Source organism: Phasianus colchicus, chromosome 2 (assembly GCF_987193195.1).
Source record: "Phasianus colchicus chromosome 2, bPhaCol1.hap1.1, whole genome shotgun sequence".
NCBI lineage: Eukaryota > Metazoa > Chordata > Aves > Galliformes > Phasianidae > Phasianus > Phasianus colchicus.
The window spans coordinates 67908984-67929219 of NC_143437.1; the positions used below are offsets into that span (position 1 = coordinate 67908984).

General features: G+C 37.1%; 1 protein-coding gene across 2 annotated transcripts in view; it reads left to right on the forward strand.

Annotated features, from left to right (window-relative positions):
* ATG5 (autophagy related 5) overlaps positions 1-20236 on the forward strand; it is a 70646-nt gene that overhangs the window by 1738 nt on the left and 48672 nt on the right. For both annotated transcript variants that reach the window (XR_004169398.2, XM_031611273.2), the window contains exons 3-5: positions 3575-3702; positions 9284-9362; positions 15819-15981. Coding sequence is in view for 1 of the 2 variants with exons in the window: in XM_031611273.2 (XP_031467133.1) it covers positions 3575-3702; positions 9284-9362; positions 15819-15981 (370 nt within the window). In the remaining variant the exon portion in view is untranslated. The remainder of the gene's footprint in view (positions 1-3574; positions 3703-9283; positions 9363-15818; positions 15982-20236) is intronic.

A 20236-nucleotide genomic window follows, 5' to 3' on the forward strand; every position in this document is an offset into this window, starting at 1 on the left:
TAGTTTCACTGCTGGTGAAAAAGAAGTACTTTTACCTCTCAACTGTTTGCCAAATGCATCTGAACTATTTAGCAGTCTGAGTTAAAACTCTTTAAAATATACATATACTTCTAATGTAACTCTCATAAAGTATACACCAGTTTGAGTATTGAGACATGCAGTCTTAATCAGTTTAACATCAGTGTGAAAACCCTAAAGCCATGTTAGCTTCTGTGTGGTTAACTTCCTAATCCTAAGAGATGGCAGCGTCTCTTACTTACTTACTATACTTCAAGCATGTGCAGAAAATTTCAAAGCTTAACATTCTGCAAAATGTAGTTATTAATAGATCATAATTCTCAAATGTTAGGTTCTCCCTTCTGCAGTTTGTGTTGGAGCTGATAACATAGCTTTACTTCTTGAAGGAACCAAGGATCCATTCTAAGATTTTACATCATGGTTGAGTTCTTCTGGTTTCAATGTGCTTCTACGTTAATATGTTGGTTCCAATCTGGAATATGTTTCTGAAGAAGACCTTTTTTTTTTTCTTTCCCTGCTTACAATGCCCAGCTTTCTAGCACAGAATGGTTTCAGAGCCCCCACGCTGAGCGTTTTTCACACAAAGCTGAAGGTGTACTTTGGGCCTGAGATCAGTCTGCATTAGCTGCTAATTGATATTCAATTTATGGGATAAAAATGAGACTGAATTGAAACAAGCCTCTCCAAGCATATTTAGCAAACATTCCCAGTACTTGACACCAGTTTTTCTGCTTTTCACATCTCCTGTTATCACACCTCAGTACTTGTTAAAGTAGATATAACCTCTGTGTTCCAGACTGTTTTCTGTAAATGGGAGGGAAATGCTGGTGTCACTGTGTTAAGAGGAAAACAGCCTCTGCTCTGATGAACTTGCTTTATGAAGATGGGAAGACAGATCTGAAGAGTTGAGGGGTTAGAAAAGAATTGCAGAGGTTCTGAGTTGCATTTCAGCTTGAGTAGTGTAGTTGGTTACCCTATTTAGCCATGTCTTCTAGATACACTAGCACAGCACAGGGGTAATATATGCATATAACACAACATGGCATTGTATAGGAATAGCAGAGTTAATTTAAAACGATTTTGTCCATCGTTCTGGAAAGTAGTGACATCAAGGCTCAGCTGCTCAAGTAAGGCACTGTATTATTTCTCCAGGTATGTCTCTACAGAGTTGCACTGCAAATAGATATGTTTCTTTAAAATGGATGCTTACGATTGGAGTGGAAGTGTAGTTAAGAATATCTAGGTTGAACTGCTTTTATTGGTGAATGATCTGCTTTTTTCCACAGTCCTCAGAATGACTACAATATTGATTTTGAAATAGTTTACGGTTTGTCTTGGTGCAATGAAGAGTCAGAAGCAGCATGTACTGGAAGCAGAGTACTCATTGGCTGAGATTCATTAGGTGTGAAGAACAAAATTTTATAACGTAAGGCAGTCATAACATGGTACTTGGCACAAGGGACTAACTTCTGCTTGAATCATCTTTACGCTTAGCAAGTGTGAAAAGGGTTATTCTCTTAAAATGTCTATAACAGTGGGCATTGTAAAGCCATTCTGGATTAGGTTGCTGTATTTCTTTATCCTGGATGCATTGGTGATCAAACCAGTCCACTTCCTGTTAAATCTGAATTCTTGCATTTTACAATGTGTTGTTGTTGTTGTTGTTTTTAATGTGGCAAAACCCAGGTATTCTTTCCTTACTTAAACGTTAGGAATTGTTGCATTTTTATTTAACCAGGAATGCCTTCTGTAGAGGTTGTTGCAATTAAATGCTGTAGCAGTACCTATTGTGCAAAAGGAAGGCACTGCAGTTTGTGTAATTTGGTAGATGGCATGTACTAAACTATAAGGATTCATTTTACCTTGTAATGGTTTTGAAGTTGTTTTTCTTAATTTAATGAGAACTCCTAATCTTATTTCAGTTTTCTTTTTTTCCCTTAACAGTTTTCTGTTGTTATCTTGATTTAAGCTGAGAGTATATCATAGAATAATCATAGAATGGCCTGGGTTGAAAAGGATCACAATGATCATCTAGTTTCAACCCCCCTGCTATGTGCAGGGTGACCAACCACTACACCGGGCTGCCCAGAGCCACATCCAGCCTGGCCTTGAAAATACTTCAAGAAGCATCAGTAGTAATGAATAACAATGGAAAATCAAATGTTTATTTTTCCATAAGTATGTAAAATAGAATCTTTTTTTTATTCCTTAGCCCTGTTTTATTTTTAATTGGGAAATAAGATTAATCGTACAGGGTGTACACAATTCGCTTAAAATGTCTGAAGCAAAGCTAAATCTTCTTTTGCAAGGAGGTTAATCTTTTCTCATTGGATACCGAAATGCTTACAGACTGTAAATATTCAGTGCAACTGTCAATTTACTGACTGATGTAGTCTGATTGACCTTTGTTAGTGAGCACAGCGCTGTATTTTTAAGGGGAATGCGATTCCCCTTAAAACAAAAAACAAACAAAAAAACCTGTACTCAATGTTCTGTTTTGGGTAGTACATAACATTACAGTGGAGAGGAAAAAAGTGATACACTGGAAAGCTGTAAGATGATGTCTTTTTTTCAAATGAAGAAGTAGTGACACTTATCTTGGTAGTTTGAAACCATTGCCACTTCTCCTAAAAGGGAGTATCACAGAATCACAGAATGGCCAGGCTTGGAAGGGACCTCAAGGATCATGAATCTCCAACCCCCTGCCACATCGCCAACCTCCCCATTTAATACTAGACCAGAATAGATTTAAATTAGAAGAAAAATCTTCTACTCCAAGAGTGGTGAGGCACTGGTTCAGCTGCCCAGAGAAGCTGTGGGTGCCCCATCCTTGGAGATGCACAAGGCCAGGTTGGATGGGGCCCTGAGCAGCTGAGCTGGGGGGTGGCAGCCCTGCCTGTGGCACAGGGTCAGAATTGCATGGGCTTTAAGGTCCCTTCTACCACAAATAGTTCTATGGTTCTTCCTGATTTTAGTAGCTGGTCAGGCTAAATACTGGAAGAATTATAAATTGCTTTTGATTTGCCATTCAACATGTTAACTAAGGCTAAGAAAACAAATTGCCACCTATTTGAAATACAAAATGCACTTGCAAAGCAAACTCTTAAGCAACTGATTTCAGTTATGTTTTTGTTTTGTTTTTAATTTATTTTCTATTAACTTTGATTTTGGGATATAAGCTGATACACACTCACTTGTTACATGTATGAAGTTTGGACATGTATTTATCTGTTCATATGAAAAAGTTACCTTTGTTCTTTGACCTGCTGGAATAGAGAAAAGCAGAAATTAGTTTCTAGTCCTCTGCCTCCCATTACATGAAAAGAATTAAGCACTTGTTTTGACTTTTTTGTTGTTAAACTACTGGATACTGCTGTTATGTAATTTTTAAGTGCATAGTTTTTTAGCTTTTCATTAACCATTAATAAGAAAACTGTCAAAAAGAAATCTTGTTTCTAAGGGGAAAAAATAGAACGCTGAATTTTGGTTATGGAAACTCATATCTTAAAGCTTTTTTTATTTATTAATTTTTATGTGTACTTTTTTTTTCTTTCAGTTGCTTTTGCCAAGAATAAGCTACTTGACGCTGGTAACAGACAAAGTGAAGAAACACTTCCAGAAAGTTATGAGACAAGAGGAAGTTAATGAGATATGGTTTGAATATGAAGGTACGCCACTGAAATGGTGAGTTTAAGTTTGTGCCTTTACTCACTTTGTTGTGTGGAGACTTTATGAGTTTAGCACAGTGTCAATACTTCTCCTAACCTAACAACTTCATTGGGTTTCAGAGAAGGCAAAAGAGGAGGAAGATTGGGAAGATGTTGATGGAGGAAAATCTGAAGAAGGTTTAATGTTGAACATAATACTGATGATTCTGCTTGTACTTTATGTATAAAAGAGAGGCTGTGCTGCACCTGTTGTTTTTGTTCTTGTCACTGTAATATGAAATGCCTGTATTTTTGGCCTTACTGTCTCTTGCTGTAGGATTACCAAAGAAATCTGTTCAGTTATTCTGCATTTTTAAGACGCCTGAAATCTCTGGAAATAATACTTTTTTTCTGTGTTAATGTGAATTAGATTTTCTGCTTGCAGGCGGCAAGATATGCATAACATTTACTTTCCACTCGTGTGATATGCATTTGTGCTTAAAAGCAGATAAAATAATATTGATATGTAGACTTTGGTTGAATTCTGCTCAACATATTTGAAATAATTGCTGTTGATTCTATTATTATTGTTCTGTTATGTGGTCTGTGAAAAATACATTTTTTTCTAAGGGTTTGGAGAGTCACACTGATACAGTCTTATTTGATTAATTTTTGAGTACTTTATACCAGTGTTGGTTTTTTTTTTTTTTTCATTTTTCTGTTTCTGCTTTGAGTTTTAAAAAAACACTGAGAGCTGCAGTGTTTTCTAGACTCTGTTTAGATAGCACCAGTCCTACCTGTGGCAAGCACTCAGTATTTTGAATCTCTTCTATTTCTTGTATCATAATAGGAAAAAAAGCAGTGACTGTTGCAGCTTCTTTAAATTGGCTGTCAAAAGTAAAACTGAGTATTTCATTACTATGAATGTAGCATGTAACATTTGCTAATCACAAGATGTTCCATCATTGAGCAGTGAAACACTGGAACGGGCTGTCCAGAGGGGTGGTGAATGTCTCCATGAGTGGTGCATCCAAAGGCAGCCTGGAAAGGGCTCTTGAGCAACCTGATCTAGCTGCAGACGTCCCTGTTCATTGCAAGAGGAGTTGGAAGGGACCTTTTAAAGGTCATCTAGTCTAACTCAAATATTTGATTCTGTGTTTGATTGTAATATTTCTAATTACTTAGTCTACACTGTAAGGTCATTTTTCTTTCAATCTGCTTTTCTTGCAATCTACTTGGCTGGGATACAGTGTATGTCTTTTCAGCTGCAGCTCTTCAGTTTTGCAGTGAGTACTGAATAAATTTGAAATAGTTTCAAATTGATGCTCTACTGTACTTGAACCAAGAGGAAGAGGATGCAGCTCTTTCTGTTTGGAGTTCCAGGTGGTTCCTGAGGCCTCCTATCAGATGTTGGGACACAGAAAGATGAGTTCCTTCCCTGCAGGTGTGTGCTGAGGGAAGGTCTGTGTATAAGGAGCTGCCAGAAGAGGTCAGCAGACTCCATATCTGCATGGATAAAAACACAGTGTATCAAATACTGTCAGACACCCTGCAGTTAGAGGAGCTTAAACCTATAACTACATTAAAGGAAGTGCAGGCAGAATCTGCTTACTGGATTTGGAAAGTAGTCTCCCAAGATGGGAAAGGGCTAGAAACATTTAACTTTGTTGGTGGGAGGAAAGCTCCTTCTCCAGCTGCGTTTCTGTAATTCGTTTCTCTTCATTTTAAGATTTCTTTTGTAGCTGTCACGCTTTGCCACTTGGTTTCTATCCGTGTCCATTAATTTCCCATTTGAATGTGGGTTGTTATTCCCAGCCCTTATGCTCACAGTTGATAGCCAGCAGACCAGCCAACCTGAAGGCAAAGATGCTTTTGCCCCACTTAGGCATTTCCCATCTTTCCCTTGCAGACCTTTATCCTAAAGGAGTATTCTGTGATTGTAAAAACTAAAATCCTCTTACCCACGTGAGTGGTACAACCAGTTACTGACATGCATTTATGTCTTCCTTGAGCATTTCTCTTTCATGAGACTGTGGGCTTGCCACCTAGCCCCTGAAGCTGTGTTTCACTTTTGATACATTCAAGGTTCCCTCTTCAGCAATTACTCATGTGGATGAACAGCAGGGACTAGTTGTCCAAGTTCAGGACAAAACCTGCTAGTCTTCTGCTTGCCAAGAAGTTGCAGTGAAGCAAGTGAAGTTGGCAGGTGGAGATTGAGTTCCATCTAGGACTGGGAGTAGGAGTAGTGAATCTCCTACCACTATTACTGCTTTCTTTTTGGTGTGGATGTGCTGTTCAGGTTGCTCTGCAGTTTCCTTGGAACTTTCAGCCTTCTGCTACTGGAGCGGTAACTGCAGGTGGAGGTAGGGCCTGGTTTTTGTTACCAGAGCTCATAACCTCTTGTCTTCCTCACGTTGTGAGTCTCCATTTGGTGCTCCAGTGACTGCAGACCCACCTTCTGTGCAGCTGGACATTCAGGGTCTCATCTCTGCAAAGTCTTGGTGAAGATGTCATCAGTGGCCTATCTTCCCTGACGCTGAGTGGTCTGCTGGCCTCCCATAGCTCAGCTTATTGACAGCTCTTCCTCCATCAACATCCCTTCTATAGGCAGTGCCACCACCTTTGCCTCTGCTAGCCCTCAGGAGAGATTGCAAGCACTCTTGGCAGCTTAAGACATGTCTCAGCTGCCTAAGCTTAGTGGAAGCATCTGAGACACCAGGGGAACTTTCTTCAGTGGATTCTGGGGGAGAGCATCGTGTAGTTTGTCACCATTCTCGTGTGCAATTGCTCAACTTCAGTGGAGTTTCTGTCCCCATTCTGTGAATTATGCTCAAGGCCTGGCAGTTGTGTGGGATGTCTGTGGTACCAGTGGAATGGGTGCTTTACCCTGCCCAGTTAGGAACTGGCTGAAGACAGAGGGGGCCAGAGCACCATTTGATCAGTACCCATCTGTCACTTTCAAAAGGACTTAAAGTTCTTAAAATTGTGTTTTCAAGGGCATCTCTCACACCTTGAAACCACCTTCTGTGTAATAACAAAAGCAGTATTAAATAGAGAATGGCTAGAAGTCAGTGCTGTTATGCTTCTATAGACTGAAGACTTTCCCAAACCAATTGTTATTCTTGCTACATTTTTTTTCAATGAGACTTTTGGTCTCTAAGACATTTTTTTTGTATTCCTCCTCCCACCCCCTTTTTTTTCCTTTTCTTTTGAGAAATTATAGTTGAGAAATTATAGTCTTCAGTTAAGATCAGTTTGATTTTCCCCAATCCTATGTGTTGGGGTTGAGGGGAAACAGGTTCTATTTTTGATTTTTATTTTTGGGATTTCTTTGTGTGTGTGTATGGGTGGGGATGGGGGGTGTTAAATAATACTTCTATGGGTTCCCTTTGCTGCTGTTCTGTTTTTCTCTATTCTTTAGTGGTAGCAAATCTTTGAAGTCATGCTTGGGTTTTTGAATTATTATTTTTTAGTTACTGTTACTGTTGGTTCCTGAGAGCATCTGCATATTTCTTTAGTTGCAATGAACGTTTTCCAAATAAAGGTTCAGAAACAGCATCACAGCAGTACTGCTGGATGCAACATCTTTAAGGAGGGAATACTGATCCTTGGCACAAGGCAGATGCACTTTTAAGAATGCAGTTTGAAGGAATGTTACTCTTTTTCATCCCATTTACAAATTGACAAGTTCTCTTTTATTCCCCATTACCTTCTTAATGCCTCTCTTAATTCTCTGCCTTGGTTAAGAAATATAGCATTATTATGAAGGAAATACAAAGAATAGTTTTGGTCTTATGTAGCGTGCTATTGATTACAGACTCTTAAAAAATATGCTTCTAACTGCATCTCAAAAGTAAATGAAATACAGCATTATGTACAGGCATTACTTAAGGCTTCTGTGGGCTTCAGATTAAATGCCAGTATGCAAACTGGAATTTGAAGCAGGAAGAATCTTACCTGTCATTACTGAATTACTCCTGTTGTGAACCATACTCATAATGTAAGACTTCATTTCAGAACAGAAAATGATTTTTCTCACAATCTGCTGTCATCAACAGTCTCAGGTGTTCTGCTGTGAACGAAGTGATTTCAGGGCTGACCTCTTCAAAATGAGAGGCATACATTTATATATTTAAGCACTGGAATAGGCTCCCCAGGGAGGTGGTTGAATCACCATCCCTGGATGTGTTTAAAAACTGTTTGGATGTGGTGCTCAGGGACATGATTTAGTGGAAGGTTGTTAGTTAGGGTGGTATGGTTGGGTTGTGGTTGGACTTGGTCTTTTCCAACCTGAGTGATTCTATGATTCTATATAATCTATACAAAGCACAAGGATTTCACTTAAACTTGATTATGTTTATTTTGTTATCTGTGTTTAATAGAAAATAGATGTAGGCCAATAATGGTTTGGTGTCTTTTGTAGCTCTACATATATAAATACACACATATATATATAACATATAAATTGGAAGGGTTTTTTTTTTTCATATTTATATAATTATCAAAGGAAATCTGATTTTTGTTGCCTAATGCATCTGGAAAAGCACTCTTGCTGAAACCCTGCTGAAGAAGTCAATACATGATTGGCAGTTAATAAAATGTCTTCGTGATTAAAGCTCAAGTTTTTACCACTGAATCTGGATAAATCTGAATATATATATATGTTATTGCCCTTTTTAAAGTTTTGCTGGTGTGTCTGGCATAGTTTTACATGGATTTACCAGTAGAGGGTGCCAAAGCCCTGTTTATGACAGCTTAGAAGTGAGTGAATTGGTTTCTCACAGGTGCTTTTAGGCCTATATTCTGTTACTGCTTTTCTGGACTTTTGAAACTTCTTGCTTGACTCTGCGTGCTCTGTTCAATCCTATTTAATTTATTGGAGCTGCTGAGTTTACAACTAAGTGTGTTTATCTTTGTAAGATCAGGAAACTAATGATGCCTTTTCAGTCTGTTGATTTTTTTTTTTTTTTTCTTTGAAAGAAAAGAGAACAGAACTTTTCAAAATACCTGAAGTTTTATGTATGTGATATATGTAACTTACATTGCTGGAGTCTGCATCTTCTAATGAATTTAAAAGGGATGAAGTTACAAGACAAAAGTGAATATTTGGAGAGAGCAGATTTGTTTGTGTTCTCCAGTTGAGAATACCATTGAAATTCAAAACTAATCTCGTTTTCCTTGATTTGATAGTAAAGATGAAGAGATCACCTTTTTTTTTCCCTTTTCATCTTTTCTACAGATAAATCATTTCGTTTTTCAAATGTTTGAACAACTTCTGTCAGAATGGCTGGTGTTAATGATGAGCTTTTCACTGAAAATACTATTCAGAAGCGTTTCACAGGGCAGCTGTAGGCTGTTTATACAGTTGAAATGCTAGAAGAGTTTTATGGGCATAGCATTGAGGCCACTGGTTTCGAATATGTGAATATGTGAATTCCAGGCCTGATTTTTACTGTGAACTGTAAGTCAATTATGTGTAAACTTTTTTTCTGAATAAACAAATTATGAACACAAACTGTGGAAAGAAAGCAGCTAATTTATTTATGTAGATATTCTAACTGTTATATGTAGAATTAAATGCACAGTTTCTATGTTCATTTAATCTTTTAATTTTCTAGGCATTACCCAATTGGTTTGCTGTTTGATTTGCATGCATCAAATACAGCCCTTCCTTGGAGCATCACAGTGCATTTCAAGGTAAAATTGAAATACACCTTAGATTAAGAACAACTGAGCACAGGATTACATGAAATTCAGAAGTTATGAAAAATTTTCATAATTGTTCTTATTTTACAAACAGGTAGATGGGAGGAAATTCTGATGAGAATGTTTGTTCCTCAGGAAATAGCTAAAATTTCCTGAAAATCTATAGGTTTTTTTTTCATGAGCTTGTGTGTGCTTTCAAAATGACCTTTTAAAAATGATTCTGTTATAATCTGAAAATCCAAAATTGTTTTTCAAGTTAAGTTATGAGATTGCATCAGTGCAGTTGAGTGGATAAAATGGAAGAATGCTCCGTAACATTTTTAATTCAGTCAATTCAAGAGGAAGACTGAAGACTTGGAAGATTGAGAAGTGCTCATCCCTTTGGGCACATTAACATAGATATGAGATACTGCAGAAGTGCTTGAAGTCAGGGAGTTGCTACCTATTCTTTGAAGTTGTACTTCATGTGGGTCCCCCTTAGAGAACTGAGTGAAATGGGTTTGGTCTTGTGACAGTTTAGTCACAGGAGAGACGTTACTTTGATTACGCATTGTAAAACCATTAGGTATGACTTCATGGCACTACTGATCTTTGCTCAGAAGAGTACTTGTGCCAGATTGTTTCATGCTCTGAAATGCATTGAGAAGGTGTGTTTTGAAGTGAGAAACACAAGCAGAAATCATGATGTTTAACTATGAAATGTTGGTTTGTTGTTGTTATAGTATAGAGGTATGAAAGAAACAATAAAATAGGAAAATGTATAATGGAAAGCACTAAATTAATAAGCTTGACTTCAGAGTGTGAGATTTGAGCATTCTGGAAGGCATACTGGGAAGCAGTGTTATTCAATGTTTCCATTCAAACGATTCATCTCTTTTATAAATGATCTTTTTAATAGCAGTAGTGTGATTTATTTTTGAAGTATACACTGGAATTTTGTTTTCTTATGATGTATAATTGTTCTTAGGATATATAATTTTGCATGTTGAAACATTAAAAGTGAATGAATGTAAAGACAGGGATGTTTTTGAAATGATGATAATTGCTACACTTCTGATATATGTCAAAGAGGGGTGGGGTAAAGAAACTTCCAAGCTGTTTTGAAGAAACTGTAGGGTGTCTAGTTTCATAGATTGTGATTTAATTGTTGCACATCCTGAGAGCTCTGGAAGACTAACAGTAACAAGGAGAGGATGTTGTCATCCCAAAGTAGAGCTGCCTTGAGAAATGAATTGCAGCACCACAATGAATTTCAGTTTCGTGTAGTAATGAAAACTGATTTCAACTGTCCTTGTATGCTACTTGCCCAGAGATCAGCTAATTTGAGTTCTTCTCAAAGGGATGCATGAAAGATCAGTGGAAATAATTTATTGCTAAAGAAGTGTTATTTTAGGAGTTTTTCTAACTTAGTTTTTAAAAACATAACACCTTGGATTAAGCACCTGCTTAATCTCTTTTCTTGTTTTTGATGTAACTTGAAAGCTTGTTTAAATTAGCCCACCTTAATGCTTAAAGTGAAAATGTAACCACAATGTATCAAAGTATGTCAAAATGTTGATGGCATTTTCATCTGTTTTAATTCTTTACAGTTTAAAAGTCTAGGTGAATTGCTGCCTGGATTATTCTTTTCATTTGTGTGTAGTTACTCTTCAAAGAACCATATATTTTATTTATCTTAGCCACTGTTAGATTTTTCCATGCTTTAGTTTTTGCTGTCGTGGTTTTTCATTTCTTTTGCAAAAGTATGCAGTCAAATAAAGAACAAGAATATTCCTTGTTGAAGAAACAGTTTATTTGTATCTGCTACTGGTATGCAACGAAACATCACTGATTTATATCTCTACTAAAACTGAACTGTAATTGCCTTAGTCGTAGTTGATGTACCTGAACAGAGTACTAAAATCTGAGAATCCTGTGATATTGTAGTCTAGGAAGTTGCTTCTGTTACCATGTTGTGGCTTTATGGAGAAGAGAAAAACTTTTACCCTTTCCCATTAAGTTCAGCATGCATAGCATTATTTATATTCTCAGAGTGGTAACCAGCTCTCTGGATTTTGAGTAGTTGGCAGGAGGTGATGAACTGCTCTGAAAATGCTCTCTCTAGAAGAGGAAGGTAAATCAGATATGCCAGGTGAAAGGCAAACAACTTTCCTCTGCTGAAACCCTTACCTGCTGGCCCCTGCTTTTCCACCCACGACCTATTGTAGAGAAGCTCCATCAGCTGTCTTCCATTCTTGTTTTTTTAGTTCAAAATAGGGTCTGGTGGAATGAAAAAGAAGTCCTGTGCCATTTAGTACATAAGTTATAGAACTGTTAGGAGACATTGTGAAAACCAGTTGTATAAATGAGGTGTAGGTTTTGGTGTTTTTTTTTCTTAAAAACCAAAATCTTCACAAAGAAAGGACTGCTGATGGTAACTAAACACAAACACATGGACCTTTCCATTGCCACTGGATATGTCCTTTATGACCCTTAATGCTGTATTATTGGTGTAATTTTTAAAAAAATTACCCTAATACTGACTGTCACTGTATAAACAGGTGTTTTGTGAACTGGAACTGATACATAAGTCTGGGTGGAATGGAGTTACGAAACCAGACTGATGAAATTGCCTGCTATGGTTTTGGAACAGTTTTATGTAAGAAGTTTCTTAGTTCTTCTGTCTGTACAGATGATACTTTCCTCTTTATGACTAAATTTATACTGTAAACATCTACTGATACATGAAGCAAAACCAGCAGTAGTTTAGCTTTCTAAGACAATCCTGGTCAACTCTTACTAGCCTATCTTTTACAGACATAGGACATAGAGGGAATAGGGCATCAGTAATAGGAGTATTTGAATTAAAGCTGCCAGTGAGATCTCTTAAAACTTTTTGCAAATCTCATAGTTGCATAACCACAGGTGACTACCAGCTTGTTTATGATTGTCTGTTTCTTCGGGGAACTGAGTCAAGTTATTTACATTTCACTATTTCCTGTATAGGCAAGTAGAACTTAAAAACAAACAAGAATGTGTTACATATTTAAGTGCAAAACTTTCTTCTGTGCCCTATTTTATATAAGTGAGGATGTGATGTTTTATGTTGGCAGTCTCATGTAAGTAAAATTATTACGTCTCTAGTAGGTGTAGCAGTGTTGTTATATGTTACCTCTTCTGTGCTCAAGTTTTTCAGCTTCTACTCACAGTACTGAATAGAAATGTGCCAGTGTTTTTCATCTAAAGGAAAAGAGACAGCACCGAGATCATGGGAATGTCTTCCAGCATGTTATCACTTAGAAGCTGGGAAAGTGAATTCTTCCACCTTTGTACTTTCTACTAGTTCACCTTGCTTTGATCAGTTTTAAATATCTCCTTGCTATTCTGTAGACCATGCTATGTCTTAAAACACATTCCCAAGGAGTGACATTTGCTGTCATTTGAAATTCGTTGAAGGAAAATCAGCATAGAGATCTTTGTTTGTAGAAAAACTTGAATATCTGACCTGGCAGTTCAATACTTAGACACATGTAACAAAATAGTTCTTGAATTTGTTGTTTTCTCAAAGCTAGCTAAACCTTAAACTGTGGAAGTCAGTTTGTAGGTTCCCATATTACTTGGCTTAGGTACATTTATTCTTTCATCTTTTTTGAGGGATGCTGGTGTCTTGCTTTGAATTCTTGCACGTAAAGAACTTTTTGATCTTGAAATGTAATATTTCTGATTGTTCTTTTCTTTTGGATTGGTTACCAGAATATACTTCATATGAACAAGTTAGTTAAACTTCTAAAAGTATTTTACAGGCTCTTGCAAATGTCAGCAGGCAAATAACAATCCCAGTAATGTGTTTCGTTCATCTTGGAACTCATTAAGCTTAGATGCTCAATATTGAAGGAGAGAAAGAGAGTGAGCTTTGCTCTGGAAAGAACTTTCATTTCTTACTCATCCTCTCTGAAGTCTTTGTACTTGGCCATACCCATATGAGAAACAAGCTTTATCTTTGTCCTGTTTTCTAGTCAGCTCTGTGTCCATTGGTCTGAATTAACAGTAGTACTTCTTTGTCAAATTAGATACCAAACTGTGTGTACTTTCAGGGGAAAGAAATTGGCAGTCTTCTCTTCCTATTGCACTTGTGGTTTTGGAAGATAATCTTCTTCTTGATGCACGGATCCCAGAGTCAGGGTTTAATGTCATAGAGAAAACACTGTGTGAAATACTAAGCAGAGAGAAGGGAAGAATTTGGGGGAAGGATCTTTCCAATATTTGTTAATACCTGAAGGAAGGATGCAGTGAGGATGGAGCCAGCCTTTTTTCAGTGGTGCCCAGTGGGCACAGACCGGAACACCAGGAGATACTATACCTGCTGTGCAGGTGACAGAACACTGACACAGGTTTCTCAGGGAGGCTGTGGTGTCTCCTCCTTGGAGGTCTTCAAAATCACCTGGACATAGGCTGGGCAGCCTGCTCTGGGTGTCCCTGATCAAACAGGGGTTGCACTGGATGGACTCAGAGATCCTTGCCAACTCCACCAGTCTGTAATTCAGAAACTCTCTAAACTCTCTTCAATGAAGAGAGGTACTACTGATGAGAGGTACTTTATGAAGGGGGTTCTTATCTTTCTAGGTAAGGCTATCCCCAACTCTTTTTCGTATTGCTAGCTGTTAGAAGAGGAGGAAAGGTATGGGTTTCTCCAGTAGAATATTGTTTCTACTGTGACTTGTTAACTCTGTTGTAAAAAAGCAAAACAAAACAAAACAAAACACAACAACAAAAAAAAAACTCTCTGAAAAATCTCCTATACATGCTATACATGCATTTCCAAAATGGTTTTGACAGTCCTTACAAAAACTTTTTTTTTTAAAACAGCTTATTTCTAATGGGTTAAGAAGAAAGAGACCATTGTAGAATAAGAAGTGAGAATTAAAAATGTGGAAGTATGTGGCAAGCCCATGTTATGAAGGGGAGTATTAATGATGCCACTTTGGTTTGATTCCAGGGGTTGTGCTGTACAATGTAGTCAATAAGCAACTGTGAAAAGGGAGTGGATGTGGAGGGGATAAAACATGCAGGGTTTTTAAATTTAACAAATCCAAATAATGGATTTGTGATACCGAGTGCTTGTATTTGAAGATGGTAAATGATGCTGTCAATAAAAGAAAAACTACGCCTATACCTACATTTCTGAATAGTTAATATCCAAAGGCATCTGTTTTGTACCTGAATAAGATTAATGCTATACTTTCTTAGTAAATGAATTAGAAAGGTAGTTATCCCTTACTGAGTAATAATTGTACATCTGCAATGTAGATGGGCTCCATCAAAAGAGGGGTGGCCAGCAGGGACAGGGAGGTGATTGTTCCCCTCTACTCTGCTCTTGTGAGGCTCCATCTGGAATACTGTGTCCAAGTGTGGAGTCCCCAGTACAGAAAAGACAGGGAGCTGTTGGAGAGGGTCCAGAGGAGGGCCACGAAGATGATCAGGGGACTGGAGCACCTCCCCTATGAAGACAGGCTGAGGTTTGTTCAGCCTGGAGAAAAGAAGGCTGCGGGGTGACCTCATTGCAGCCTTTCAGTACCTAAAGGGAGCCTACAAACAGGAGGAGAATCAACTCTTTGAAAGGGTAGATAACAGCAGGACAAGGGGAAATGGTTTTAAGTTGAGAGAGGGGAGATTTAGGTTGGACCTCAGGAGGAAGTTCTTTACAGAGAGAGTGGTGAGGTGCTGGAACAGGCTGCCCAGAGAGGTTGTGGATGCCCCGTCCCTGGAGGTGTTCAAGGCCAGACTGGATGGGGCCCTGGGTGGCCTGGTCTAGCATTAAATGAGGAGGTTGGTGGCCCTGCATGTGGCAGGGGGGTTGGAGATTCATGATCCTTGAGGTCCCTTCCAAGCCTGGCCATTCTGTGATTCTGTGAATGCTCTGCACCAATGCTAATGAAATAAAAAGGACATGGAATCATGTTACACAGTCTAACAATAAACACATGTATTAAGTAAAATTGGATAAAGCTTTCCAACAATGTTTGCTGATGACCTATATGCTGTAATTCATATATGCGGATGATAACTGGAGGAAACTTTTCTACATAAACTTCATTGAGAGATGGTAGGAATCGCTAGAGAATTGAACATATGCTTGAAAGCGTATTAAAACACTTTCCTGAATTTGGAAGGTAGGTAAGGGACAAAATACATCTACCTGTGTATTTAAACAAGTTGAAGTTGAGTAAGCTAGAGTAATTTATAGTTTTACAAAAAATTGTTTAACTTCAATTTTTTTTTTTTTTGGAACATTTTCCACTGCTAAACCTTTCTTTCATCAGTAAGAAAATAGATGTTATCTTTACTAAGTAGAAAGTTGCGGTCTGTTTCTGTTGTATAAATATAAAGCGGATTAAAATAGTCTTTTATTCTCCAACTTCTGAGGTCTGTGATACATTTATTTCTCTTGATCTGTCTTTCTCTTTGTAGAATTTTCCAGAAAAGGATCTTCTGCACTGCCATTCTAAGGATGTGATTGAAGCTCATTTTATGGCTTGCATAAAAGAAGCAGATGCTTTAAAGCACAAAAGTCAAGTCATCAATGAGATGCAAAAAAAGGATCATAAGCAACTGTGGATGGGGTTACAGAATGGTAATACACTGCATCAAATATTAATTATGTTTAGTACTACCATGCTAATAAATATGTTTAAGTAATGTCATGGAAGAGATTTATTTTACTAAAAAAGAACAGTGATTATATGATAGCCCAAGAGTTAGCTTGGGATATTCAAGGAACTTGAATTGAGTCATGAATTGAGTTGAGTCACAACTGTTCAAACAAAACAAAACCAGCAACAAAATACTTAGTGTAGTTTTGTGTAACTGATGGTAACACCTGGGGTATAAGTGGGGTTCACCTGGAACTATCTTAGATTGTAAAAGAGAAATAGCTCTCCTCTAATTTATGTTTACAGATAGCCATTGATAGGCAATAAATGTGGACTTTAATAAACAAATTATTAATAAAATTAATAGTTTTACTCCCTCCATCCTCGCCAAATTTTAGTTTTTATTCCTGGTTTTACTGTGGCTTTCACAAAGGTCCTTCATTGGTGAGTATTGACTTGGAAAAAATCAGCAAAATAATTCAGAACAGAACATTATAAAATTAATGCTCTTTCTTTAAACAGAGAGTGTGAATTTATATTGCAGTGTGAAAAATAACATCATTTTGGTGTCTCTTCCTACTTAGCATGGTTCTCAGAGGCCTGTAGGTTGAAAAGTGTATAGGTTTCAGAAGCTACTGGCTGGTAAAATGATTTTCAGTATGTTTTCCTGATCTCTGCAGTTGTTGTTAGATAATTACTGGTAGACTTATGGAAGATTTAAGGGTTAACACATTTAACTGTGGTGAGATACTAATCAGTTAGAATTAACTTCTTTCTCTGTGCAATCTGGTTTGGCAGGGGAGTTGAACTAAATGATCTCTAGAGGTCCGTTCCATCCTCTAAGGTTCTGTGATTCTGTGTGTTTAAAATTAAACCTCTGAATGCAAGAATTTTTGAGGCATGTGTTTGCTTTAGACAACATTTGAATTTGGTATGTTTATTTAATGAATGTGTGGGTTTTCAAATTTTTTTTTCTTCTTTAATAATTTTCAAGTCTAAGTGCTTACTTGGAAACTCTGGTTTCTGATTGTGATTTATTTGAAGCAGGGTTAGAAATTGAAGGGTTATCTTGACATTTTGCCTAATAAGATCTTGAGAGATGCATTACATATATGTAAAATATCTTGGGTAAAAATGCATTTAATCTGGTTCAATTCAAAATACTTCTTGAGAGATTGCTTTGTGTAGGTATCGATAGCAAACTGACTGCTATAAATTTACAACAATGATATATGAGTAAATGAAGTGTTTCTTATGGAGTAAGAATCCAAATCAAAATCTGCATTTTTTTTATAATTCTGTAAGAAAACTGTATTCTGATGTAGTAGCATTTGTCTTGTAAGCAGTTCAGTTCAAGAGAAGCAAAATGCTGTGCCAGCATACTTTTCCTTTCTATATTGAGAACTACTAGCTTTACTGAAAATGAAATCTTGTCCCTTAGCCCTGTTGCTGGTATGTTTGCAGCAGCACACTTTGTGCTCTTTATATTAACACTTGGTACAGTTGAAGCCACAAGATCTCTAATGTGAGTGAACTGTGTTAATGGCAGAACAGATAACTGCACAAAGAAATAGTATGAGTTAAGACTCTTTATTGAAGCAGAAATTATAGAACCTCTAATGGATACCTTCAATATTTTAAGGTAAGAGAACAAGTAGATAGGGTGTTCTTTCTGTACTCATCTCAGACTCTTTTAGTTGATTGTCTATCTTCAGTTCTAGGCAAACTGGATCTTACTGTTGATTAATAACAGAGGTTGCTTAGCAAGACTGAACTGTATTTAGGAAGGTTTCACTGTATTTAGTGAGAAATCGCACCTGTGGAATCTGACACCTAAATGTGAAGTTTAAACAATCTTTTGAATACTTTCAAATGCTAATTTTAATTTCTCAGATCTTCATAAAAATGAAACAAGAAAGGCTTGTGAAACCAAGAAAACTCTTTTTAAGCACGTTATATTTTTCAGAATGTTTTTATAGGCTTTCGTTTGAGATGTAATAATTTTAAACCTCTTTGTGAAACAAGAAAGAATCACCACAAAAAAGAAAAGAAAGTAGCATTTGTGATAACTGCCTTATAAATTATGATACATCTACAGGGTTTGTTTCTGTGAAACTTCAAATAATTTCCTCCTTTGCTTAAATATAGGAAGTATTATTCTGTTTAGTGATAGATTGCAGTGCTTGCGCGATATGTTACTTAAGTATTAAACTTGATTTTGGAAAAAGAATCCTTTTTTGCTTTTTTGAGGAACTGTAATGACCAAATATAATTCTGCTGAGAAGAAAGTACTAGAGCAGGTAGCATGATAAACTTCTCCAGTGTCTGTAGGCTCCCTAAAAGGGGCATCTGCAGAGCTGTGATAGTGAATTTGTAGCTGGTAACAACTGATAGGTATTCCTAACACCTTTTATTTCCCTCCTTCCACTATTTCTGGTTTTGTATCAGTCTGCTACTAAATTAAGTAGGTAATTTGCTGCCTATTGGTTGAGCTGTGGTTTTGCTTGTTCCTCAGACTTCAGTTAGTTGATTTTTTTTTTTTGTTGGTAAAGTAGATATTTCCTTAGCTGGAGCACTTCTTTGGAACGGGTGCATCTGTGCTGTCCTAATTTTCACAAGTATCATGGATGCCTGAATGTAGTAGGGAAGCAATAAAGGCAGGGTATGTAGCTACACTGACCTCTGCTCCTTTGTAAAAATTGCTGAAATTCCTTGGTCAGAAATGATGGAAAATGTTACTACTGTTCTTGCTATAATAATGTTATGGCTGTTTTTATCATGGGTAAAGAGGATTTTCAAGTGGGTGGCTGTTTCTTCTGGCCTTTTGTGGTAGAAAAATAAAGGCACTCTGCTTTGAAATATTCAGGCTGTGGGCCTAATGATGACTTAGGATCAAACAAATGAGATTTCAACTCTGTTTAGTGTGAGAGCTGTATTTCTTGCATGGTTCAAAGAATTACCGTCTATAACTTTCAGTATATAGTAGTTCTGATAAAAGAAGGTTTTTAGAGTCAGCACAGCTGCTTTTCATCAGATGTGGATAGAGAAGCAGCCATACCCTGAAGTTTTCACAGGCATCCTTTATAGCTGGTAAAAGCAGGACTTGGTGTTTCAGATGCATAAGTGGGCAAAATGAACAGTAAAATCTCATGACCACTTTTAAGACTTCTTTATATTTTATAAAGTATAATGAAGTAATTTTTCTGAAAATATTGTGGAAAAAAAATGTAATGCTTATTCATTCAGGGTTTATCTATGATATGAATGTATGGCCATGTTGAATTGTTCTTATTAAAGAAGAAAAGTTCTGCAAACATTCAAAATACGCAGTATGTAGTTTTAAATTCATGTGATCTTTTCCTCACCTTACAGACAGAATGGGACCTATGTTTTCTTTATTTCTCAGTTTCATATCTAAAGCAGTCCTGTGTTGTTTTTTTTCATTTGAGGACCATAAGTCATGTATTATGTTATCACATTCAAACTTCGAAATAGGAGCTCTCAGAGTGAAACTGTCATACCTTATCAGTATCTTTTGTGCTGCATGGCTCACAGGGATGATGTGTATGTGTTTTCCCTCATAAAGAACCAATGGAAGTTGATGCTGTTCTTTACCTCAGACTAAGATGATAACCATGTGTAGGTAACTGAAGAAATGTCATCACGACTTATCATCTGAAACCTAAATTAGGCAATATATACTTAGAAAACCTTCAGAAAATTAGCAAGAGAATAAATGAACAAGCCCTTAGTTTTCACACCACAAAGCCATTGTTTTTCTTCTTCCCTTTATCTCTACCAAAATAGCAATGTTCTGTTTGCAGAGAGTCTGTTTAACTTCAGAAAGACAGAACAACTGTTGTTCTTTGAAAATGTGTGTATTGTTTAAGAGGATTTAAAAAAAAAAAAAAAGCAGATCATTACCTTTCTGGGCTGGTCATTAAAATTCTCTTGAAGTGCCTATTTTTTTCTTATAGTAATTGTCACTAACTGCTTATTTTGGAGTTAAGAGGGCATAACATACACTGAACAGTGAGACTGCTGGTGCTGGAACAGCCTGGTAAAAGCGGGATTTGAAGAGCTCTGCCCAGAACTGTATTGAGCTGGGGCCAATAACCTGACTAGATTCAATCAGGATAGACTAGCAGAATGAATCAGATGCATCTGAGCAGGCCTTCCTTGGGATGTTCTGGGGAGGTGATGTGTTTTGCTTTTTGTGATAGTGGATTGTTACTG